The following is a 26,823-nucleotide window of genomic DNA, read 5'->3' on the forward strand; positions in this document are numbered from 1 at the left end:
CAGTAGTTAGTCAGTTATATGATAAAAATTATGTAGTATTTAGCTTGTACAAGTTTATTATTACTAACAACTGATATTGTAAAATCATAGTGCATGTATGCATAGTTTTGTGCATGCAGCACCTTAACCTTGGTGATTGCCACCACTATATACATGTAAATAATTTCCACTACTATTGTTAACTATGGTATGCCACACTTTTTAATGTAGAGCATAAAATCAAGGTCAAATTTAAAAATGGCTATGATGGAACTACAGAAGTAGATCTATTATCTAAAGAGATAAAAACAATACGCCAAGTTAAAAATGAAGTTGCTGAAGAGCAGGGTGTGTCAAAGGACCGTTTAATATTTACTGTACATGATGAAGCATTTGGCTCTTCAGTAATATTAGAAGATGACGATCTTTTAGAAAAATGGAAACTTGACAAAGGAGGAGTCATTACATATAGTAAAGGTATGTACTATGTACTTTTTAACATGTACAGAGCTGTTGCTCTTAATAATACACATGTAACACTTTCACCAGACACCTGAGATCAAAGGAGCCACCTGGGCTACATTTCGTATGTATAGCCCAACTAGCCGGGCTACATTTTGTATGTATAGCCCAACTATCTGGGTTACATTTCATATGTACAGCCCAACTAGCCAGGCTACATACGAAATGTAGCCAGGCTACAACTGGGCAGTGATTACATAGACGTTGAGGCCAAAATCAATGGACCTTATCCGCAATGACGTCAAAGCATAAAATGGCGGCCGATAGTGTGGGCACTTTTGTACAGAGGGTATTGGGACTCGCAGTGTTTATTCTAGGACTGTTAGGAGGGGGAACTTCCCCCCCCTAAAATCTCAGACTCACCCCCCTAAAACTGTGAGAGACTACTACACTGTACTTAGGTTAAGCTGGCTTTTAAAATGACACACTAATCTTATCAAAAATGCTCTCAGATTCAATCTTAGCATAGTTAATATGTAAAAGTTTCCCAGGTTAAAACTGTGAATGTAACCTTAAAGTGCTCTCAGATTCAGTATCAGATCAATTAAGTTTTAAAATCTTCCTAGTATCAGCTAACAAAAATTCATGTATGTAGTGACAGCTATTCAATATCTGAGAGCCCATTATAATTATATAGAAAAAGTAGCATGTTTAACCCTCAAAACTGTCCTTAAATTCAATCTCAGAAAGTGTAATTTATAAAAACTTCTACTTTCAAGATGGCATGCACAGCCAGCACAAATAGTCTCAGATTTAATACCAGAAAGCCTGATTTTTAAAAACTTTCTTGTTTTGCTATAACCATGAAAATGCCCTAATATTTAATTTCAGTATTTAATTATTTCTTGGAAAATGCACCCCGATGCAGATTTTGTAATTTGCTAGTGCTTTGCGGTAGCTATCTATTATGGTCAATACTGAAAATGATCTCACACAAATTGTAAAGTTTCAACACTTGATATGCAGTGCATTATTAATAGAATATGTACAGTATACATGAAGAGCACATGGTTGTCCTAGCATTATATGATCACTACTATACTCATGTATCAAGCTCTACCAACCATAGGATCTGGCTTCACCCAATCACAAATATCAACACTCATGACACAGCCGTGTTTGGCAACTATTTCAACTGTTCTATATAGCTATGTAGTTGTGAACTTGGACAACTATATAACAGACTTTCACCTGGTCACCCCCCAAATTCCAAGTTCCCCCCAAAGGAGAAATCCTAGAATAAACACTGATTGGGAGAGATGGTGGTTCGCTATGTTAATGTTTATATACTGCACATATCAAAACATTCTATTGGGAGTTGTAAACTGAAGCGGTCTAAACAAAATTTTGCATAACATCAAGTTTTACTATTACATCTTATGAATTATGTAATAAAATAGCTTAAAATCAACTCCACATCATTTTGGTATTCATAGCTTAGTCAAACCAGTTGGTTGAAAAACCTTGTCGGCAGCCATTATTTCTTCCCCCATGCAAAATACATAGATTTTATGCTAAATACAAAAAATGAAATAAAGCAACCATTAGCACCTATGCTTGGCACCAAAATTCACCTGAATTGTCGTTAATCTCTACAGGACATTATACAATAAAATAAAGCCCTTGAATTGCTTCACACGATTCCGCCCGAAGCAACTCTCTATCATTACCATAGTACAGTTATTTACTGTTGATTACAACATAATACATGCACCCATACAATTTCCTATGGAGAATTGAATTACTCGGGTGGGAAAACCCCAAAAAAGCAACGTGTTACCCTCAACCAAATTCGCTAAACTTGGTATCATTCTACGTATCAACACTTGCTGATTAAGAATCCGCCCGAAGTAAATTCCTAACTAGTTGTTGTACGGAGTTACATTGCAAAACATACGAAAAAACTGGTTTTTTCTGCTAAATTATTATGTATCTGAACACATAATCTAGCGATACAAGGCTCTATCCTGCCTTTTCTCTTAGTTACTTCACAAACTCCTATATATCACTCGAATCGCAATTGATAATGGATTCTGATGAGCCATAGTGGATCTCCGTAAATGAACGTATGCGGAAGTTATGGTGCCATATGGTGTAATTTTTGCATATTTTTTACATTATGGATTTTTATAATATATGGTAAAAGTTGACAAATGTTTTGATATGAGCAAGGGGCAAAGTGAGGCATAAGCTTACATACTTAATTACAAGACAAATGCGCGTGGTTCAGTTGCGTCGATTGCAACTGACTTAAGTCTGGTTTCATCTGGTGGGACTATTTTGCATCGCCACATCACGCTAAGTAGCCTTTTACCTTTATTATCCAATAGTTCCATGCTGTGAAATCCGCAAACAAAGCTCATTTTAGTGATTACGTACAAAGTACCCACACTAAACACGGCCATCTTGTCAATTAACTTATGATGTCATTGCGGATAAGGTCCATTGTGGGATCGATAATACTCACGTGATTAGGATGCAAGACTTGGATTTCACCATGAAAACCACTCAGATGGAGAGCATTTTGTTATCCCACTCTACAAGGAACCGTAAAGAAGATCGCTATGGTTCATTACTGACTGACCTTCAACAGGCCGGATTTTCAGTTAATCTTGTGACAATTGAGGTTGGCTATTTGGGCCATTTCATGCCACAGACTGTCTCTAAACTAAGCGATGTATGCCATCTACCGAAGAACACTATTTGTTGTATTCTTCAGCAAGCAGCTCGTGTTGCAATCTCCTGTTCGTACAGGACCTTTAATTCCTGTGCTTCCACTACTTGGGATGTAGTTGATCTGTTTACCTGTTGAGAACTAGAAGCCATGTATAATTGTTTAGTTTTGTATGTAGTTTATAATATTTTTTTTGGTCTTGCCAGGGCTCCATACTTTTTAGTAATAACTTGGTAACCCTGAGACTGGACTCCTGACCCCTTGTAATTATTTGTTCTGTCAACGCACCAATGGTCCGGGCGGACCATTTATGTTGTCACAAATTGTCTGGCCGGACCACTTGTGTTTACATAACTGGTCCCCCCGGACCACCCATGCCAGTGCATAAATGGTCCGGGCTGAACATAAACGGTCCGCCTTCAGTCTGCCGGCATGCATGCATGCACCCAATAATTATGCTGCCGTGAATTTTGCAGCGAAAGAGGCCCAAGTAGCCCGGGTTCTGGCTACGCCTCTGCACGTCAAAGAGATGTGACTGAAACCGTGTACAGTAATAGCTATATACAGCTATACGTAAGCAATTATAGTTTGGTATAGGCGCCAACTTCTTCAGCAACTGTTTGTAACTTTGTGGAAGTACAATGCGAAGATGGTACTACTCGCCGCCAGTATATTCGCTAACTGCTGAGGACGAACTGTCTCCAGACTTTGACTTTGGTTAAGTTGTTAGTATATATTGTTATAGGTATTATTATTATTATTTAATGGGCTTGTAGATGCCAAGGCAAGCTAACTTGCCAGGCTAGGCCGCAGGCCTTTGAAGGTGCCCATATCTAGATTGCTTCCAAAAATTATCGGTATAATTTTTGTCACTCAGTATAGTTAGTCACAGTAAGTAGTGACGAGTGGCTTAATTAACTTTAGCATTGACATTTATAATCCGGACCAGATTTGCTCGGGTAGGACCATTTTAGTTGTCATAGCTGGTCCGGCCGGACCGTTTATGCACCCGGACCAAATATTTTGTTACAGTTCATGTAATTGTCAATTATTATGACGTTTATCTATCTCTCGTCATCCTATGAGTTGAAAAACGTTGAACTAAGGTGAGGACTAGTGCTCGGCTATCAAGACTCAGGTAGTGAGTCGCAAGGCCAAGAAGCACAACAAAGCACGCGCCTACAATAATAAACACGCGACCACTACTGTTCAAGACTCACGGTAGTGAGTCGTGAGGCCAAGAAGCACAACAAAGCATGCGCCTACTGTAATAAACACGCGACCACTACTGTGAGTCATTTACCAAGAAGCACAACAAAGCATGCACCTACAATAATAAACACGCAACCATTACTTTGAGTCATTTACACAAGAGATCGATTATACAATCTTTTAAAATCCGCATGGCGAAATCTCAGCCTTACTAAATGATTCCACCTCGAAACCAGGGGCATGTAACCTTTGTATAATGAGTAACTACCACGCGAAAAGTCAGGCAAATTGTTGGAGTAGTTTGTTCCATCGCCCACCCATTTACCATGCGTTAATTAAATTATTTATTCAAATGTGCATTGTTCTTTTTTTTATTTTCTTCGTCATCGCATCCCATTGGGGCGATTTTCTTTCAACCATGAAGTCGTATTGTAAAAAAACTGTGGCTATCGGGGCTTTTTACACAATGTATCTGTATATTTAATTTCGCTAAAAGTTGTTTGTTAGTTTATGAGATCGCTTTTGTGCTCTTTGAAGATTCAAACTTGCTGCCATGATTTCGAGGTGTGAGGCGCCTGCCTTAATTCCCAAACAGCGTGAAAGTGGGCAAGGTCATTACATTAGCCATAGCGAGCTGGCTGATTTGATGGACACTGTGTTGTCAACGCCGGGTTTAATTATGAGTCCAGTCACTGATTTGTTTTAAATTCGCCACGGTATGCCTCCACTGACTCGTTATAGCATTACTCCCCCATGCAGAGCTGTCTGTACCAGCATATAGCTGTTTCATACCCGCTGTAGTGTTGGGATACAGTTGAAGTAATTTACTGCTACATTACCCGTGCACGGCTCTGATCCTGCCCCAATCATTCAGTGCCGGTGAAACTTTGAGTGTTCACTACTGAAAAGCCAGCATCAGCGCATCACCTTTCAGTCACAGCCCTTGTTAGACCCTCATGCAACCACCCACAATTATAAAAACTCTTTAATGATAGCATGAATATACTGTAATAGTAAACGTTTACATTATGATGATCCCATAAAATAAAAAAACAATGACTACAATAGCACAAGAAGCCCGGCAGATACACTAGTGTTTGGCTATGAAGTCCACCAAGAGTTCATAATATAGTAGTGGGGTCTTGGTACCACAAATTAATGATTTGTCCATTCACCATAAATTCACCCACCAACAGTCACAACATCAGTATCCACCCTGCACATACAGAAAGGGATACAGTATATGGTAAAGAACAGCTAACTAAAAACATGTAAATATGTATAGTGTGTGTGTAGCATATGTGTGTACACACTATTATTCAAGCTGAGTATGTGTCTGGGCCAATTCTTCAAATCCAGGATCCTGCCATTGTCCCACAACTAATATGCGCTACACACATACACCAGCATTCCAATTATACTCACCACATGTTGTAGTTGGACTTCAACAAGTGTACTTTACAAAAGTCTTTATGGTCAGGAGGTCCTACATAGGTTCCTTGGGTTGATCAGATTGAGGTAGGTCTTGTATGGGAGGAGTAAAACAGTGTGACTAACACCTATACAACATGAGCATCACATCATTTTATATACATTAAAGTGGGCATCCCACATAGCCATTCCCAAGATGTATTATTCAGCATACTGGAGCTGGTAGCAGTTGATGACCAATTTTGTAGTATATTACTTGACTTGTTTTGTGGTTCTCACCTATGCTACATTTTTGACATAACAATTTTTGTTGCTAGGAGACATATAAACTAGGAGGGACTAACGGTTATAGCATAATGGTAAACAAGTTACAACAGCAAAGGAAATTTTATAACCAGCAGTGATCTAGTTGATAGATAAAGGTAGAAGATTCTCCAGTCCTTGTTTAAGAATAAGCACATTAGCTGCTATAAGCACAAACAAATGCAAGACGGCCTAACTTTCAACACAAGGTTTATGATGCAAATTCATTATGCACCTACCAATGTGTTGCCCCACCACCCCCCTTGGATGTAAGTGGGGCTTTACAAGGGGAATTGACATGAAACTGCTGCCCCACTATGGGAGACAATCTAAGCACCCAAGTATTTTTCTACGCTATGTCAAATCCCGAGTAAATCCCCACATTGCAACTGGAGCCAATGGGTGGGGATTTGACACAATAGGTTTGCCCTACCATGGGGCATTTAACATTCAGTTGTGCTCACTATAGCTCCATATACGCCCAAAGGGGGAGGGGTAGTGGGGCAATACATTGATAGATGTATTACAGGGGTAAATAGATTAAGCCTGTACCTTTGCGGGCCTAAACATGTTCCTCTCCTCTTTTGAAAAATAATCTTTTATTGCCTGGCTCTAACTGGAGTTTACCTGACACCTTCAACAACACAAAATGCTATCTAAAATGGTTAATTTAGCTTTGACCATGGCAAACTACAACACTCAACAATTATATCAGAGTATACATAACTCTGTATATCTGCCCAGTTACTATATAGTAGGGTCCATGGTTGTCTCAGATCTGCACATATTATCATCACATAAATCGATTGATGCATAGTAATTATGGTATACTGTATGTACGCATTGAGCTGAGCCCTCAAAATATTAACTTATTAGTTTTGTAGTATTGACTTACTTGCTAATCATTCAAATGCCTGACACATTATTTATAGCCAAAGATTTCACCATACACTAGAGAAAGCCATAAAAGTATATAGTCTTATAGCCTTTGATCAATGGGTAGTCACCTCCATACCACCAATTGATGCACTTGCGACCGGGATCAAGATAATCAAGTGATCAAGGGGTATTTTTGCAGTGAATCAAGCGATCAAGACGTCCACAAAAGTGGCAATCAACCACCTTTGAAAGCTAACTTTTGGGCAACACAAGAATTTACTAAGCTTTTATGGTTGACAATCAAGAATCAAGGCTCTTGGAAAGATGAAATCAAGTGATCAAGGCAATATTTTGGCGATCAAACTTCTTGATCCTGGTTGCGAGCACATCAATTGGCGGTATGGATGTTACTATCCCTTGTTGATGGAAGAATTTGTCTGCTCTTGACAACTTCGTTGTCATCACCAACCATCTGATTGGTTGAAATGTTGAGAAAAAATCTTTCATTTTTTGTTGTTTTCTCACTAGGGTTCAGCTCAACTTGTTCGCGGTCTGACCCACACAGCTGCTAGAACAAGCCAGCTGCAAGGATCTGGCCTACAAAAACATAGATATATAATCCCAGGAAGCTACTATGGCGTGGGGGATTCCTGTCTAAAATTACGACAGTAGTTATATATCCGTTTACAATGACTTATACACAAACTTACTCGGCAATTCGCTAGGAGAATAGTGTGATGTATTCAGCGTCTTCATGTCCATTCCGAGGCATACATTCAGCAACTCGCAGCCGATTCGCCTCCACTTGTTACGCATAGAGACTAGTTATATCACCAATCCACCGCTTCAGGAAGAACCATTAAGATGGTAGCCTCGACTTTGTCACTATCCCCGGTTATTTTCACGTGAAACATCACACAAAATATCACATGAGTCCTTGAGGGAAATTTGAACGAGTTTTCTCTTAGCAAGTCACTTTTAGTAGCGCTTCTAAACAATGAACTTGAAGCTTTTGATGATTTAGCTAGCTAATCTGATACCGAAGCTGTTATTATGCATGCATGCAGTGTCTCCTATGTAATATAATAGCCAATCTTCAGTAACTGTATGTTCTCCATTGAGTCCATTCAACAAAAAATAGTGATATCCTGTGCCAAAAACAGCTCAGCTGTAAAAAACGGCGAGGCCAAGAATGCACAAGTACATGTTCATGGAGTAACTACAACCAAAACTGCAAAAGACATGATATCAAAATCTGGCCAAGAAAGCATTTACAGTATAGGCACTTTTATGCATTCGTTTTCTATATGCTTCACATTATCACATCCAACTAGCTGTACATGTGTGCTTGCAATATAAGCAATACTACTGAGATGATAAAAGATGATTACACTGCATTGTTACCAAAATTAATTTAACTAAAATTTACAATTGGTTTCTACTTGGCCATCTTTTTATTTTAATATACGGTGCAAAAAGATGGCCAAGTAGAAACCAATTGTATATTTTTAGTTAAATTAATTTTGGTAACAATGCAGTGTAATCATCTTTTATCGTCTCAGTAGTATTGTTTATATTGCAAGCACGCATGTACAGCTAGCTGGATGTGATAATGTGAAGCATATAGAAAACGAATGCATAAAAGTGCCTATGCTGTAAATGCTTTCTTGGCCAGATTTTGATATCATGTCTTTTGGTTGTAGTTACTCCATGAACATGTACTTGTGCATTCTTGGCCTCGCCTTTTATTACAGCTGGGCTGTTTTTGGCACAGTAACTTATTCACCGCCGGATCATTTCCGCACATTTGTGAATACGGACACGCCCCCCCATCACGAAGCTACCACTCTGCATGGAGTAACCACTCTACAAGCAAGCTTACCTATCTAGGCCTTTAGTGAGAACTCCGTAATTTTTCCATAAACAGTTCAATAGCACTGATTAAAAAACATTAAACTTGCGTAACAAAAATTCTCCTTGATATTTCTAGGATATGTTCGTTCATCTATAGATCCTTATAATATACCCAGTGGTTACACTTGTATTGGCTTGGGTGATTGATTGCCCTGTACAGGCTATCAGTCTGATAAGTGTTACATATTAGCTGTAACACGGGGCATTCAGACTTTGCTTGATATGTATAGCATGTCCGAGGGCAGAGAACATACATATCAGCCTGTATTACAACTATTAAATGTATGTATGTACATAGTACATAAGTGTGTGCGTGACAGTATAACGGAAACAACAGCATGAGTGTTTATATAATACAGGAGCTAAAAATCTAATCCAGCAACTCTCCATATGTCTGGAGATATAATGCTAATAAGACTGTCCTCCACTACTTGGTCCTCCACCCAGTTGTGGAGGAAGATATTTGACTTGTTTGCTTTTTTGGTGTGTGTGTTTTTGTGTATTTACAAATTATAAATTTTCAGTATAAAAAATATCAGACAATGTCCATTATTGCTTAGTGATCATTCTGTGCATGTAATGTGTATTTAAATACCATTTCTCAAGTTCTATTTAATTTGGCCCACTATTTTAAATCAAAACAACATTTGTTTATACATGTGGTACATTTTTACAGTCATAGAATTAAAGGAAGCTACGAGAGAGAAACAGTACGTGAGTTATTGATTTTTATGCTTAAATACTGGTATTTAAAATTACTATCTTCATCAATGTTTAATCAATAAATACACACAGCTGTGTAGCTTCATGCGGCAGCATGGTATTATAATGCATGCAATAAAGTAGAGTAGCACTGTATAATATAGAGTAGGGTTCCACCCTAAATATAAAGGGTGCCTGCTAAAATGCTTCCCCCAAAAAACAAAGGGTGCCCACCAAAATGCAGCTGCTAGAAATCATCATAGAAAATTTCTCCATGGTGAAAGTACCTTGATGGAAGAACCAAAAAAAGAAAACCTTTACAAAAGAACAAATATTAAACTATCTTAAAAACTGTCAAAACCTGGGTTTTGGTCTGTCTACTGTCAGACCACAGTCAAAAGGCTAGGAACTAAATAGAACATAACACAACCTCCATTGTAGGCCAGAATGACAAACGCATGTGTGGCATGTGCTTTTAGCCCAAGTTTTAGGGTTCTGACAAGTCTTTGTTCTCTGCCCCTTGCCTTTACCTTTCATCTCCAGTCTTACTAGTTATCATCTTCTTCATGCACTTTAGGCATTAATTATTTGTATCAACACTTTTCTTACAAGTGTATACATAGTTGACACAAATTATTATTTGGAGTAGTTACAGTGTACATTAACTGCGAAAGGGAATAAATACGTATAGCTTCACTTGTAATGATTGTATTCGCTACAGAAAATAAAACACAGCAAATATGTAACCATGCCCCCTACTTGATCACATAGGATATTTCTCACTCGAGACCAGCGTTGGAGTGAGATACTGTATTTATCTGGTGAAACACCATGGAATTTATTACCTAGTTCCAAAAATCAATGAAGCAACTATTCAAACTCGACCACCATTCAATGTTTGAAAATGATGCTTTTAAGCCCTTGTATTTGAAATTGATTGTGGCACCACTCAATTGCAGCTACTATTGAAGGTGCAGTGTTATCCAAGGAAATGTGGTGCTCTAATAAAGCAATCACTCTAGAACAACAACCATGTATGATATTATAATCTAATCCAAAACAGCCAGCTGTAAAAAAAGTGTGCGGCCCTCAAAAAGGCTATGGTGAAAAAAGATGTGAAATCCAAGGTGGCGGCCAAGAAATGGCTGTGATGGTAGGTTAATGGTAAAAATTTTAATAACAACAATTCAGGTGAATTTTTGTGCCGCTTGGTCTTGGCAAAAAATTCATCTAAATTGCCGTTATTAAAATTTTTACCATTAACCTACCATCACAGCCATTTCTTGGCCGCCACCTTGGATTTCACATCTTTTTTCACCATAGCCTTTTTGAGGGCCGCACACTTTTTTTACAGCTGGCTGTTTTGGATTAGATTTCACTTCTTTTTGTATTTGTATACTCCAAAGCCGGCCTATCCGGCCATAGGCCGGCTTTGGGACTTTTTTAACCTGTCTTTTTTTCTTTTCCACAGGAAGAAGAAAAGATGAAGCAGATGTACTTTAAATATTTCTGATTTTATCAGTAAATGTACAAATTATATATATTTATTACAGAACTCTCCATGGTGGTTTCTTTGTGACTGAACACTCTACAAAGTGACTTCTTCTTGCTGCTCTCTCTATTGGGTGAATTGTTTGTAGCTGAACAATATACAAGTAACTTCTTCTAGTTGATCTCTCTACAGGGTGGTTTGTTGGTAGCTGAATTCTGTGCAGGTGATTTGTTTGCAGCTGAGCTCTTTACAGAATGGTTTCTTTGTAGCTGAACTCTCTACAAGGTGACTTCTTCTAACTGATCTTTCTACAGGGCAATTTGTTTGTGGCTGAATTTTCTACAGGGTGATTTCTTTGCAGCTGAACTCTCTACATGGTGGTTTCTTTGTAACTGAACTCTCTACAAGGTAATTTCTTCTAGCTGATCTCTCTACAGGGAGATTTGTTTGTAGCTGAACTCTCTACAGGTGATTTGTTTGCAGCTGAACTCTCTACATGATGGTTTCTTTGTAGCTGAACTCTCCACAAGGTAACTTCTTCTAGCTGATCTTTCTACAGGGTGATTTGTTGTAGCTGAACTCTCTACAATGAAACTTCTTCTAGCTGATCTCTCTACAGGGAGATTTGTTTGTAGCTGAACTCTATACAGGTGATTTGTTTGCAGCTGAACTCTCTACATGATGGTTTCTTTGTAGCTGAACTCTCCACAAAGTAACTTCTTCTAGCTGATCTTTCTACAGGGAGATTTGTTTGTAGCTGAACCCTCTACAGGTGATTTGTTTGCAGCTGAACTCTCTACATGATGGTTTCTTGTAGCTGAACTCTCCACAAGGTAACTTCTTCTAGCTGATCTTTCTACAGGGTGATTTGTTGTAGCTGAACTCTCTACAATGAAACTTCTTCTAGCTGATCTCTCTACAGGGAGATTTGTTTGTAGCTGAACTCTATACAGGTGATTTGTTTGCAGCTGAACTCTCTACATGATGGTTCTTTGTAGCTGAACTCTCCACAAGGTAACTTCTTCTAGTTGATCTCTCTACAGAGAGATTTGTTTGTAGCTGAACTCTCTACAGGTGATTTGTTTGCAGCTGAACTCTCTACATGATGGTTTCTTTGTAGCTGAACTCTCCACAAGGTAACTTCTTCTAGCTGATCTTTCTACAGGGTGATTTGTTTGTAGCTGAACTCTCTACAAGGAAACTTCTTCTAGCTGATCTCTCTACAGGGAGATTTGTTTGTAGCTGAACTCTATACAGGTGATTTGTTTGCAGCTGAACTCTCTACATGATGGTTTCTTTGTAGCTAAACTCTCTACAAGGTAACTTCTTCTAGCTGATCTCTCTACAGAGAGATTTGTTTGTAGCTGAACTCTCTACAGGTGATTTGTTTGCACCTTAACTCTCTACATGATGGTTTCTTTGTAGCTGAACTCTCCACAAGGTAACTTCTTCTAGCTGATCTCTCTACAGGGAGATTTGTTTGTAGCTGAACTCTATACAGGTGATTTGTTTGCAGCTGAACTCTTTACATGATGGTTTCTTTGTAGCTGAACTCTCTACAAGGTAACTTCTTCTAGCTGATCTTTCTACAGGGTGATTTGTTTGTAGCTGAACTCTCTACAAGGAAACTTCTTCTAGCTGATCTCTCTACAGGGAGATTTGTTTGTAGCTGAACTCTATACAGGTGATTTGTTTGCAGCTGAACTCTTTACATGATGGTTTCTTTGTAGCTGAACTCTCTACAAGGTAACTTCTTCTAGCTGATCTTTCTACAGGGTGATTTGTTTGTAGCTGAACTCTCTACAAGGAAACTTCTTCTAGCTGATCTCTCTACAGGGAGATTTGTTTGTAGCTGAACTCTATATAGGTGATTTGTTTGCAGCTGAACTCTCTACATGATGGTTTCTTTGTAGCTGAACTCTCTACAAGGTAACTTCTTCTAGCTGATCTCTCTACAGAGAGATTTGTTTGTAGCTGAACTCTCTACAGGTGATTTGTTTGCACCTTAACTCTCTACATGATGGTTTCTTTGTAGCTGAACTCTCCACAAGGTAACTTCTTCTAGCTGATCTCTCTACAGGGAGATTTGTTTGTAGCTGAACTCTATACAGGTGATTTGTTTGCAGCTGAACTCTTTACATGATGGTTTCTTTGTAGCTGAACTCTCTACAAGGTAACTTCTTCTAGCTGATCTCTCTACAGAGAGATTTGTTTGTAGCTGAACTCTATACAGGTGATTTGTTTGCAGCTGAACTCTTTACATGATGGTTTCTTTGTAGCTAAACTCTCTACAAGGTAACTTCTTCTTGCTGATCTCTCTACAGGGAGATTTGTTTGTAGCTGAACTCTCTACAGGGTGATTTTTTTTTGTAGCTGAACTTTCTACATACAAAGTGACTTGCTCTAGCTGGTCTCTCTACAGGATGACTTGTTTCTAGCTGAACTCTACCGGGTGATCTGTTCATAGCTGAACTCTCTACAGGATGATTTGTTTACAGCTGAACTATCTACATGGTGGTTTCTTTGCAGCTGAATTCTCTACAAGGTGACTTCTTCTAGCTGAACTCTATAGGGTGATCTTCTCGTAGCTGAACTCTCTGCAGGGTGATTCGTTTGCAGCTGAACTTTCTACATGATGGTTTGTTCGTAACTGAACACTCTACAAGGTAACCTCTTCTAGCTTATCTCTTTACAGGATAACTTGTTTCTAGCTGAACTCTCTACATGGAGATTTGTTGGTAGCTAAGCTCTCTACAATTCGATTTGTTTGCAGCTGAACTCTCTACATGGTGGTTTCTTTGTAGCTGAACTTTCTAGAAGGTAGCTTCTTCTAGCTGATCTCTCTACAGGATGACTTGTTTCTAGCTGAACTCTCTATAGGGTGATCCTTTCGTAGCTGAACTCTCTACAGGGTGATTTGTTTGCAGCTGAAGTCTCTACATGATTGCAGCTGAACTCTCTACAAGGTAACTTCTTCTAGTTGATTTCTCTACAGGATGACTTGTTTCTAGCTGATCTCTCTACAGGGTGATTTGTTTGTAGCTGAACTCTGTACAGTTTGATTTGTTTGCAGTTGAACTTTCTACATGGTTGTTTCTTTGTAGCTGAACTCTCTACAAGGTAACTTCTTCTAGTTGATCTCTCTACAGGATGACTTGTTTCTAGCTGAACTCTCAACAGGATGATCTGTTCATAGCTGAATTCTCTACATGGTAGTTTCTTTGTAGCTAAACTCTTTACAAGGTGACTTCTTCTAGCTGATCTCTCTATAGGGTGATTTGTTTGTAGCTGAACTATCTGCAGGGTGATTTGAACTCTCTACAAGGTGATGTTTTCTAGTTGATCTCTCTACTCAGTCTGGATGACTTGTTTCTAGCTGAACTCTCTACAGTGTGATCTGTTAAGTTTCTACCTGATCTCTCTATAGAGTTATATCTTGTTTGTATAGCTGAACTCTTTTACATGGTGGTTTTTTGATTGGTTGCTGAACTCTCTCTCCACGGTGACTTGTTTGTACTACAGATTGACTTGTTTGTAGCTGAACTCTCTACAGAGTGACTTACTTGTAGCTGAACATTGCATAAAGTAACTTGTTTGTAGCTGATCTAGATGAACTCTCTACTAGGTAGCTTTTTTTGTAGCTGAACCCTTTACGCAGTGACTTGTTTGTAGCTGAATTCTCTACAAGGTGACTTGTTTATAGTTGAATTCTCTTCAGTGTGACTTATAATGTTCTGAATCTCTACAGCAACATATTTGTAGCTGAACTCTCTACAGGATGACTTGCTTGTAGCTGAATTGTCTATAAGATTAACTGTTTGTAGCTGAACTCCCTACAGAATAACTTGCAATGCCAAAGAAATTCTATAATGGAGTAAGTTATAAACGTAGCTGAATGCTTTATTAGGGTGACTGTTCTATTAGAGTATCTCGATCTCGCATATGCTACACGTAGTTGGCTTTGGAATCATAACTCAGTGGTTTGTAATCCGATTCTTCTGTACTACTGCAAGGACTTTCTATGATAATTATTCCAGCTACACACCGATTTTCAGCTCACTGTTCTAAGCGGTTTGGCTGGTAGGCATGAAAACTAATAGTTTTTTTATTCATAAAAGTCGATCGCGTAGGTTGGGTTTTGTGTCATATCTCGATGGCCTTTAACTGGATTCCTTTCAAACCACAAAAAGGCACTCCTACGATAGTTACTCCATCTACATAGCAATTTTCAGCTTATTCCTTCAAGCGGTTTACCCTGTGGGGGTGACAGACCTTCGACCTTATTTTACGCAGATAATCGGTCATAACTCCGTGAATGTTCATCGGATTCCTACCAAACTTGGTACTGAGATTCGCCTTAATGAGCCCTTTAAGTGTGCCAAATTTCAGCCCGATCCAAGCACGCATTCGTGTTTTATTGCGGATTTTGCAAAGTGTGCGAAAAGAAGAAGAAAAAAACGAAGAAAAAAAATCCAAATTTTGGCCGCTCGTATCTCGGAAATGGCTGGAGCTATTTTCTTCAAATTTGGTATGTGGACTCCCCTACCTCGCCGGCATTTCTGTAGCAACTTTGGTTTTAATAGGATAAGGAATCACGGAGCTACAAAGGTGTGAAAATCGCGTTTACTTTTTTCCTGTAAATATACTCACGGTGTGGCGCGCCGGCTACTTGGGCCGCACGACACACTACCGTGTGTCTTGATAGAACAATCACACATGTTGCTATATGTTAAACTTGTGTAGTCAATTTTAAAATGAAGTGGGGATCCAAGCAATGAAACAAGATAATGACATGTCTTGGCAGAAAAGCCCAAAAATTCATAATCCATCAAGGAGTGGAGTCCAAAGATTTTTGAGGCCAATCATGGACTACAATGGATGGAGGTCATAGTCATGCACACTATTTATTGATCTGGTGTGATATATTATATAACAGAGCTGTTTTCATGCAGTACTATAGTACTGTATTGTAAAGGTTTGGGCTTTTCTGGCCAAAAATATCACTCAAAAATCAGCCTCACAATACCTTCATGGCATCTTGGCAGCATTGATGAAGTGTAAACAAGCCCATAAGTGTCTAAAATATGCTAAACACTTCCAATAAGTTGCTACAGAATTTTTAAAAAATTAGCAGAATTTTATACTGACTGACTAACTGTCTGATGCCTTCAGGCAAGCATAACTCGACAAATGGTAAGCCTATGGGACTGATTTTTATCTGTTAGACATTGTTTCAGCCCAACTGGTGCCTTTTAGCATGCCGCTGTACGTACAATACATGTTTTATGGACTTGCCTTATCTTTACTGACAGCGTAAGGTGTCAATTAGTGGTGGTGCCACATGATGGCTTCCCCACATTTGTAACAAGAATCATCCGAATTTCTGTTGTAACTGGATTGATTGAAAAGGTCTTTCCCGTAGTTTTCTTTGTTTGTAACATTGTGTTACGGGCTGAACATAGCTGAAACAAAGTAAAATGGCACTTTGCTTTTCAGTAATAATTGATAGTTGAGGTGCACATCCACTTGCAATATGTGACTGAATTTGACAAAACAAGGCTTCGACGCACAAAGCTTTGTTAGGAGATATGGCGATTTTAAGGAATCATTGTGTAATAACTTCCCAGTGCCTACAGCTGTGCAAACAAAATTTGCACCAATTGTTCATCTGTTCACTAGCTATCACTGAGTGGGTGTATACATTTCTGATACCCAAAATTTGCCCTGTTTTGAGCAGCTTTTTTCGAGCGGGTAATAATATAACAGATGGTAGTAATAGGGTGGGAGGGTGGGGGTGGACGGTGGTCTTAATATACGGGTATAAAATGGAGTAAGAAGACGATTGGAATCCAGAGGCCAAGTTTGGGCTCTCCATGGCCCTCCATGGCCCTCAAATTACTCCAAATTGACTGAGAACACTATTGGCGAGCTCTCTGTGAAGTCCCAGCTCACTACACACCATTATCACAAAGCCATGGCCATTTAATGGTGCCAATCTCACACTCGTGGCTTTGACAGGGTCGGAAGAAAGCTGCTACAGAAACCAGACTTGTCAGTGCTGAAGGAAGTACAGTGTGAAATATGATAGTGTATTAGACCAGCAATCCATTTCTGGTAAAATCGTAAGTTTGATTTTGTGTGTGTGGAAGCCTTGTTATGTGAAATCCGGTCACATATTAATTTAATGGCATGTCTGGTGTCATTCTTCCTTTTGATGCAGTATGTGCAGTCACAGTTATGTTATTAAAAAGTAAACAAATAGGTAGAAGGAATTTTAAAGTTGAATTAGGGACCACTGAAAGAAAGAAAGAAGTAGCGAAGCAAGGGAATAGTTAAAAAGTTGTGAAACAAGATAGGTGCCTATACCCAGAATAATTTTTTCAAATTCCAGTGAAAATGTCAGGCAACCTAAAGCATTACCTGACATTGATGTGCTACTTATGATACATGTACATTGAGAGAATAGAGTGACTCAACTAATAATACAATCATTGTTGTCTCATTGATTGACAATGCTTCACTATAAAACTCTCTAACTTCCTTCTATTTTGATCTGACATTTTGTCAGGCAGGTTCCATTATGGTCAGCCATGCATGATATTTTCCTGACAAATGGCCTGTGTCAGGCAGTAATAATAGACTCTGCCTATACCTGCAGTATAGTGGACATTTAATCCCTATACTTCAGTCATGGTTTGTTTCAGTAATTTTAGCTATTCCCTTGTTTCTCTACTTTTTTCTTAAAGTCCTAATTTTTCTTTCTACTTGTGTACAAAGCACATGCAGCATGCATAGGCATGTAAAACTAGGGGGTCTGCGGTTTGAAAGTTTTGAAAACAGATGCTCTGAAATGGCATCTGGACTCTGGAGACTATTTTACAAAGTCAGTTCTGCTTTTTGTTAACATCAACAGGGGCGGATCCAGGGGGGGCTTTGGGGGCTGAAGCCCCCCCCCCCCCTTCATATTTAGGCTCAGGGGCGTAGCTAGCCAGAAGGTGATGGAGGGGCAGGCATGCCCCCACGAAACACTCAAAATCATTCATAATTGCAAAAAAGGCTAATGACCCCAATGGTGGGCTAGCCAACATACGGTGTTGTATTATTACAGCTTAAATAACTAGCTACGTAACCATTTCAGTACAGACTGCTTCCAATCGAAGTAGCTATATTTGTCGAGCATCATCGCACGTGCCACAACTGTACTCCAACAAATTCATCCACAGTCCGGTAGAGCTAATACTTTAGTGCAAATACAGGTTACTTTACGTTAGCCACAGCCTGTGCTGCAGTCCTAGCACACTGCTGACAGAATGACGTATTCACTCACTTCACTCAGCGAAATTCAAATGCCATGTATTGCATGAAATTCCACCTGTCTTGCTAGCAGAACTTGTAAGCTTGACTGATCCACCTGACTGACTAAGTTAAAACAGACTGCACTGCCGTACGCACAAAGGTCCAGTGTGATCGACTCGATAAAATAAACTTGGTACATTTATTTAGCTAACACTTTATCACCTCGTAGACAGTAGGTTCATAGCGTCATCTGGTCTCCTTTGTCACTGTGACTCCTGCCGTGGAGAAGCGGGTCACTCTTTTTAGATTCAAAAATGTTCTATCACGCAAGTAATCTAGGCTAAATATAGAAGTATGTGTCTAATATTTTCGTTGGATGGATTCGCGAGGGAGTTGAATGTTGTGTGTGCGCATTCACTAGCAGCCCCTGGTGATACCGCGTAGTAGTGTACATAATTTACAGTCATTTGCGTGTCAGTTTAATACTGGTAAACTTGTGACGAAGGTTTTAAAAAAAATCATTTAGTGATGGGGGGGCAAATGCCCCCCCTTGCCCCCCCTTAGCTACGCCTCTGTTTAGGCTTTACTTGATCAATATGCTGAGTATTATAATGAAATTTTGTTTTAGCATAATTATATGATCACTAATAATACAAATACTCATAAAACCACCTTATAAACATCTTTCCAAGGTATTATCAGTGGATTTATGCTAAAGTTTATGCAACAAGGACCCGGATCAGCATCGGAGGTGTACAAGATCGAGATACTCTAATAGAGCAGTCAGCTAACTACTCTAATAGAACATTCACTGGAAACATGTAGTTGATTCTGTTATGGAATTTTTCCAAATCTGCCTGCACCTATACATACAATGAAGTGCATTGGTCTGTTTAAAGGGCTTCATTCATCTACTTGTGTAGTTAATATGTACGGCAATACTTAATTCAGGTACACAATCTCCATTGAAAATGCTCTCAGATTCAATCTTGTATTGTTCAAATTTCAAAATTTTCCACTTTCGACATTATTATTCTAACATGCACCTATTTAGTGTTGTGCAATTGTGAGAGGGTGCATCATGTACTTGGTTGTCTGTACCTACCCAAACTTTTCCATTAACAAATGCTTCAGAGAGCCATACCTATAATCTAAAGGCAGTATATCAGTAAAATATCTACAGGCAGAAAATATTATGAATTTTATGTGGAAATGTTCCCAAATTGCAATATTTAGCATCTATTTTTCAAAATTTTCCTGGGGGGGGGGCATGCCCCCAGACCCCCCTAGTTCCAGCATGCGGAACATGCTGGGAAGTGTGCTTTGCACACCTCTACCCAAGAGATTAGTACCTTGAGTTAGCCCCCCCTTTTATAAATCCTAGATCCGCCCCTGATCAAGGATATGTTCTGGTAATTTTGTGCTACAGTGCCAGTTAATTCAGTTTTATGTCTAGTAGCTGTTGGTTAGTATCTACACAAAAACAGCCAAGTTGTGAAAAAATGGTGCGGTTATTGTGAAATTAATGGTGGTAGCAAAAAATGGCTGCAATGATGTTATAATGCTAATAGCTTTTATAATGCACAGCCCGTGCCATTTTTTTACAGCTTTGCTGGATTTCACTTCTTTTTGTACTTTATTAGGCTCCAAAACCAGCCTATGGCTGACTTTGGGGATTGTTTTACTCACATTTCTTCTTTTCTCTACAGACACAGTGATAATTATTGAAGACAGACTTATAAATGTATTGTATTACATGATTTACTTGGTAATATTATTGTAATACTCTAATAGAGAGCACATATTTGAGAACTTCTAATAGAATATACATAGAATGTTCTAGAGCAATCTAGTACTTATATTAGTAGATCTATGAACTTATGCATTTTTATTTGTAAGCAGTTTTAAATTAGAATTTTCAATTATAAAGCAGAAATTAAGTGAGGTGATGATGATCAGCCAAGATAGCAGTAGTTCAGTAGTTAAGGATGCTGCAGGTGTTTGGTATGAAGGTCCCTGGTTTGAACTCTAGTAAGAACTTTGGTAAGTTTTAATTTGACATTTTTTGTGCACGCTGTGACTGCTCTATTAGAGTATCTCAATCACACGATTTTACACTTGTTTGGTTTTGCTTTACAAGTTTGTACTGTAACTCTATTGCTATTCACAAGACACTGCTATGATGATCATCCTATGTGCACACCAACTTTCAAGTTATTCGGTTTATCATTTACCCTGTAGGCATAACAAAAGTTTGATTTTTTTTACTTGAATAAATACTCGTGACTCCTTGGATATTAATTACATTCACAGCAAACTTGGTATGTGAATTTAACTTTATGCACTCTTCATTTGTGCCAAGGATCAAGGCAATCGAATTACATGTTTACGTTTTATAGCAATTTTTGCAAAATGTGCGAAAATAAATCAAAGTCTCTAGCTCCCATACAGCAAAATAAGAAACAAAACAACAATGACGTTTCACTAATTCTGAAGAGTAAGCTTTAGTGTAGCAATATTTTCATTTTAAAAGTGATAGAGAAAGTGTTTTTTAACAAGTCTGAGGGAAATAGTCTGCCTGCTGTGTATGTAAGCAAAAATACCATACTCAGTACATAGTTCTGTACATGTAAATTGATTGTGAGGTCATTAGCCTTTTGAAGATTAATCATTGTGATATAATTATTTATTGTGCATGCAATTATCACGATATGCACTAATATTTCACATCACTAGTGTTAATCTGCAATTCTTCTACATTATATATATATATATATTTTCTGATTGCAGGCTCTGTGATGTGTTGCAAAAGTCATATGAGGAGTGGTTTCTACATAAATATGGAACTGTTAATGCAGACAATAAACGTATCAAAGTTATTTCAGCCATAATAAGAGAGAAAATAACGGCTGAAGAAGAAGAAAGATTTAAGGTTATACTGATGAGTGCTGGTACAAAAAATAACACCAAGTGCTCAAGTGAAGATTTCAATGGTAGCTGTGATGGCCATGCAGAAGCCCTCTGCTATGAAACAGTAGTTCACTACTTCTTAAAACTTATACGAAAAAAAAACTTCAATGTTTTGTTGTTGTCTAGAGAAGGGTTTCAACTTAATCCAGAATACAAGTTTCACCTGTTTATTTCACATCCTCCTTGTGGTTTTATGATAAATGAAAGTGAGCCATTGATATCATGGAAAACACCTTTTGTGGAAGAACCTCATGTCCTCACATGTAGCTCAAAGATTGTACTCAACTCATACTTTGGAATTCAAGGCCCACTTATTTGTTTGTTTGCTAAACCTGTATACATTAGTGAAGTTATCATACTACATAATGACGATACTATCACTGAAAAAACACACAAAAAATTTGAGGAAGCTACAAACAAGTTGGCACCACAGTCTTTATTTTCATTTCATCCACCAGAAGTTAAGGTACTAAAAGTTCCAAAACTTTGTGGTATCGATAACATAGGTGCTAAAAATCATAATGCTCAAGAGGGATCCAGTGGTGCTGTGTTGCGAAATCCAGATGATGATTGCAATCCTATATTTTCTGTAAAAATTTTTAAAAAGAACAATGAAAAGACAAAAGGGAGTAAAGCAACTGAAAAAGTGTATAATAATGAAATGTTATTTGATATTAATGACCTGGTTTGGTCTAAAATTCCAATAAAACTGCATTTTAAAGAATTTGATGAAATACACAAAGTAATAATCGAGAATCTCAAGATATTTCAAGAACTTCAAGAACTAAGCAAAAAACTAAAAGAAGATTGTGAACATACTGCATCAAATCTAAAGGAGAAAATAGGCAAAGCTTCAGCAGAAGTCACCAAACTTGTTGAAGAAATGGATTATAAATGCTACAAAAAAGCCAATTTAGCAGCAAAAAAATTTCTTCGTGATGTTGTAATTAACCTTCAGGATCAAAAAGAAAATGAATTAAGAATGATAGAAGATATTCGGGTATTGCTTGACAAAAGCAAAGCAGGCTCTGTTCCAATGTGTTGCTGCTGGAAGAGGTATCTCACCTTACTACAGCTTCTAGAAGAAGAAAAAAGCAAAGCAGTTCTTAAACAATGAAACTGACAAAATGGTGCTATAGCTATAAGTTTTTGATTTGCATAAGTTTTGGTAGCTATTTTATGCTTTAGTTTTAGTGAGACAAATGTTTGCTCTTTTTTTTAGGTATGCTTCTGACAAGATATTATGCTTTTGAAAGTATATGCTATGCTCATGGGAGAAATAACAGTAACTGAGCTAGTTTCCAACTTCCCAGTATTTGGAGGATGCATAACATGTGGTTACACATTATTCCTTATGGAATTACCCTGAGAATAACTGTAAAATCAGAAAATATGCAAAAGCACTGTTAAAGCTGCATCTGTAAAGTAGAGAGGAAGTGTTACATAATATAGTGGGTTCCTTGAACAACATGAAATAGCAGGAGTCTGAGGGATGAAGATTAAGTTATTAAATTTTGTGATTTTCACATTAAATTTTAATCTCAGCAATATCAAACGCTGCTTTACAGTACAACTAATAGCCAGTGGCTAACCAGTTATTGTTTACATGTCACACCAACGCTTTCCTAGTAGGTGTTGCACAAGCATTGTTTTGAGTGGTGTCATTGTCACACTGACACGCAGCTTTGATCTGACCCCACCCCCTGTATCTTGGTTTAACTTTACCCAAGACACAGATAGGAGATTGGAAACAGCTGAAATTGAAAACTGAAACTGAAAAGCTAAAATTGGTCAAAACTTCAAGTACCCATCTCTATAATAAGTTAAGACCACCTCATTATAGGTAATGTCAAGTAGGTCCAACAAATATGGCTAAGGTGTACTCATTATGTCATTAATAAGACCTTACAGTGACAATGCATGTCAAACACTGCTTTATTTATTAGTAAAAATGTTAGCTATAGTTGCATAGCAATAAATTATCAATCAGTCATTCAGTACTAAAATGACAGCTGCAGGGAGTCTTACCATGCCAAGACCTACAGTCCATGGTCATGTCACAAATGAAAATGGAGCATTTGCATACGTAATTTACTTCACTGATACTGGACTTAATTAAATAATAGACTTCTCATGAATTGTGCATGATTTAGGATCTAGGAATTGCTTAGTTATACAGCCAAAATTAATGATATTGGACTTTCTTGGCATGGTAAGGTAGCATAGTCTTCTTTGTCCTTTTGTGCAGCCCTACAGCTATGATCTGTCATTTTAAGCACTAGTGATTGTTGATTGATAATTTATAATTATCACTTGCTAATATCTTCTTGCACTAATACAGAAAGCAATGTTTGACATGTTAACTGTAAATAGGTGGTCTTATTAATGACACTATGAGTGGAACCTTAGTCATATTTGTTGGACCTGCTTACTATAATGAGGTGATCTTCGTCAAGAGGTACCCGTTAATATAAGTTTTGACCAGTTTTAGTTTTTCAGTTTCAGCTGTTTCCAATGTCCCAACACAGACATGGGTGTGGTCCTCCTCCAGTTATTACAACCGGCCAACTTGTCCATGACATAGGAGAGTGTTGGTGTTACACCAACACTACTCTTTTTATGCCTAGAAAAATAAGTGCATGAATGCATGCATTGCATATTTTCCATATAATAAAAATATTTTAAAAATTCTATGTTATTGTTTGCATAGGTATCAGTGTCACACCAACACTTTCCTAGTAGGTGTTATGCAATCATTTTTTTGCCTGGTGTCAGTGTGTCACCAACACTTAACTTTGACCTTACCCACCCCTTATTTTAACTTTACCCCTAGACAGACAAGACACAGACATGGGTGCGGTCCTTCTCCATTATTAACACAACAGGCCAACTTGTCCATGACATAGGTGAGTGTTGGTGTCACACCGACACTACTGTTTTATACTTAGAAAAAATAAGCTTAAGGTCAAAGTGTTGGTGTCACACTGACACCAGATTGTGCAACACGTACTAGGAAAGTGTTGCAGTGACTATATAAACAATAACCTATTTTCTATATATGGAAAATATACAATGCATTCATTCATGCACTTATTTTTTGTAAGTAGAAAAGAGTAGTGTTGGTGTGACACCAACACTCGCCTATGTCATGGACAAGTTGGCCTGTTGTATTAATAACTGGAGGAGGACCGCACCCATGGTCAGTCTAGGGTAAAGTTAAACCAACTTGAGATGCAGGGTGGTGGGATCAGTTCAAAGCTGAGTGTCGGTGTCACACTGAAACCAGGCAAAGCCATGATTGTGCAACACCTACTAGGCAAGCTTTGGTGACACACTGACACCTATATATGTAAACAATAACTTAGATTTTTTATTTTCTATAATTATATGGAAAATATACAATGCCGGCATTCATTCATGCACTTATTTTTTCATGTATAAGGAGAATAGTGTCGGTGTGACACCAACACTCACCTATATTATAGACAAGTGGGTAGGTAAAAGCAGTGGCACCGGGGACCAAGGGAACCACGGAAATCCAACTCTGCTTGGAATTTTATGCACTTCACAGTATTCTATACTTGTACTATATAGGTACCTCTGCAAGTTATAGTATTGTATGGCCAATCCACTTTTTCCCCCCTCGTGGAATCTTGCATGATGTTTATATACACCAATTAGAAATTATAAGCGCCTCTGAAAAAGTGTTAGACAAGTTGGCCTGTTGTGTTAATAACTGGAGGAAGGCCACACCCATGTCTGTGTCTTGTCTGTTAGAGTAAAGTTAAACCAAGACACAGGGGGCGGGGTCAGGTCAAAGCTGAGTGCTGGTGTGACACTTGCACCAGGTAAAACAATGCTTGTGCAAAACCTACTAAGCAAGTGTTGGTGTGACACCAACACCTATGTAAATGATAACATAGAAAAATTTCTTATATGGAATGCATGCATTCATGCACTTGTTTTAAAAGTGAGTAGTGTCAGCGTGACACCAACTCTTGCCATGTCATGGACAAGTTGGCCTATTGTGTTAATAACTGGAGGAGGACCACACTCATGTCTGTATCCATCAGTCTAGGGTGTAAAGTTTAATCAAGATACAGGAGGTGGGGTCAGGTCAAAGCTGAGTTTTGGTGCAGGTAAAACAATTGATTGCACTACACCTACTAGGCAAGTGTTGCTGTGACACGGACACCCATAATTACATAATTTCTTTATTTTCAAAACAGTTTCAATGGATTTTAAAGTTTGAATTTTATGCATACTGACTGACTAACTAATGCCTCCAGCCAAGCATAACTCAACAATGGATAAGGCTATGGGTTTGATTTCTTTACTGTTTGACATCACTTCTATATAGCGTTGCTTCATCCCAAGATGTGCACGTGCTTTTCATCAACCACTATATTTACAATGCATGCATCATGAACTTGCCTTTATTCTTCTTTGTGTTCCAGTTTTTTTGATGACAACGCAAGGTGTCAATTCATGATAGCACAATGCACCTTCCCTGGCGAATTTTTTTTTTGGCCGCACTCCTGATTTAGAAAATTTTTCATGTTTTGTGAATTTACCGTTTTTCTTTGTTTTACGGAAAGCAACATTGTTTGCGGAGAAGGAAAAGGTCACACTGAAACTATTAGCCCCTCTGTATTAAGTGTGTTGGTCGTCTTCAAAGATGTTGTGAACTACGGATGAGACCTACCTGGATGGACATATCTTCCCTGCCACCCGCCTGTTATCTCACAATACTGGTGTGACTCATCGCTGAAAAACTTCGATCGAGTGAAGGCCAAGGTGAAGGCGTGAAAGGGTAGAAGGACACTTGTAAGAAGTTGTCACAAGTTGGGAACTGAATGTGTAGTATGTGACTGTAATATCCTTGTTTGCTGTATACACTCTGAGAGTGAAACTACCTATAGCTATCTTGTATTTGAATTAAATGTCATTCAGGTTGTGACCACAGTAGTTTGTTTGTTCTGTGTAAAGTTAACATCATTTTCATTACGGTATGTACCGTAGTATTATGTGATTAAATAAAGTTTGCAACTGCTGGGGTATGAAAAGGCTAGCACTTGTTTTAAGACACTCCAAATAAATTCTGTTTCCCATCCACCACCCGCATCTCTTTATTTAAGATGTTCCATTATTCCATATTCTTCCATTATTTTCTGCATACTGTACAGGCTTAATAAAATTGGTTTTGCAAGGTTTGCCAGCTCACATGTCAGAATGTTATCACTGTTCATGTTTGTGTTATTCTTGCAATGTAAATGATGAAGGTACAAGATGAAAATGTTATTACATTGTTTGCTATGGCTGTACGTATAGGCAAATAATAACTTGAAAAGCTGCCAATTTCATAATAGAAATATATGGACCACCAAACAGAGAATTTATTTGGAGTGGCCTTACTAGCTTCATTCAACGTCTGCGAAATACAAATGGG

General features: G+C 38.2%; 1 protein-coding gene across 1 annotated transcript; it reads left to right on the forward strand.

The window, feature by feature from the left end:
* Positions 1-208: 208 nt before the first annotated feature.
* LOC136241568 (uncharacterized) lies at positions 209-22,632 on the forward strand. The gene is made up of 3 exons (XM_066032798.1): positions 209-456; positions 9,591-9,624; positions 21,195-22,632. Exon 3 carries the CDS (start codon positions 21,346-21,348, stop codon positions 22,489-22,491), a length of 1,146 nt encoding a protein of 381 aa, XP_065888870.1. The 5' UTR covers positions 209-456; positions 9,591-9,624; positions 21,195-21,345; the 3' UTR covers positions 22,492-22,632.
* The last annotated feature ends 4,191 nt before the right edge of the window (positions 22,633-26,823 follow it).

Source organism: Dysidea avara, chromosome 12, assembly GCF_963678975.1.
Source record: "Dysidea avara chromosome 12, odDysAvar1.4, whole genome shotgun sequence".
NCBI lineage: Eukaryota > Metazoa > Porifera > Demospongiae > Dictyoceratida > Dysideidae > Dysidea > Dysidea avara.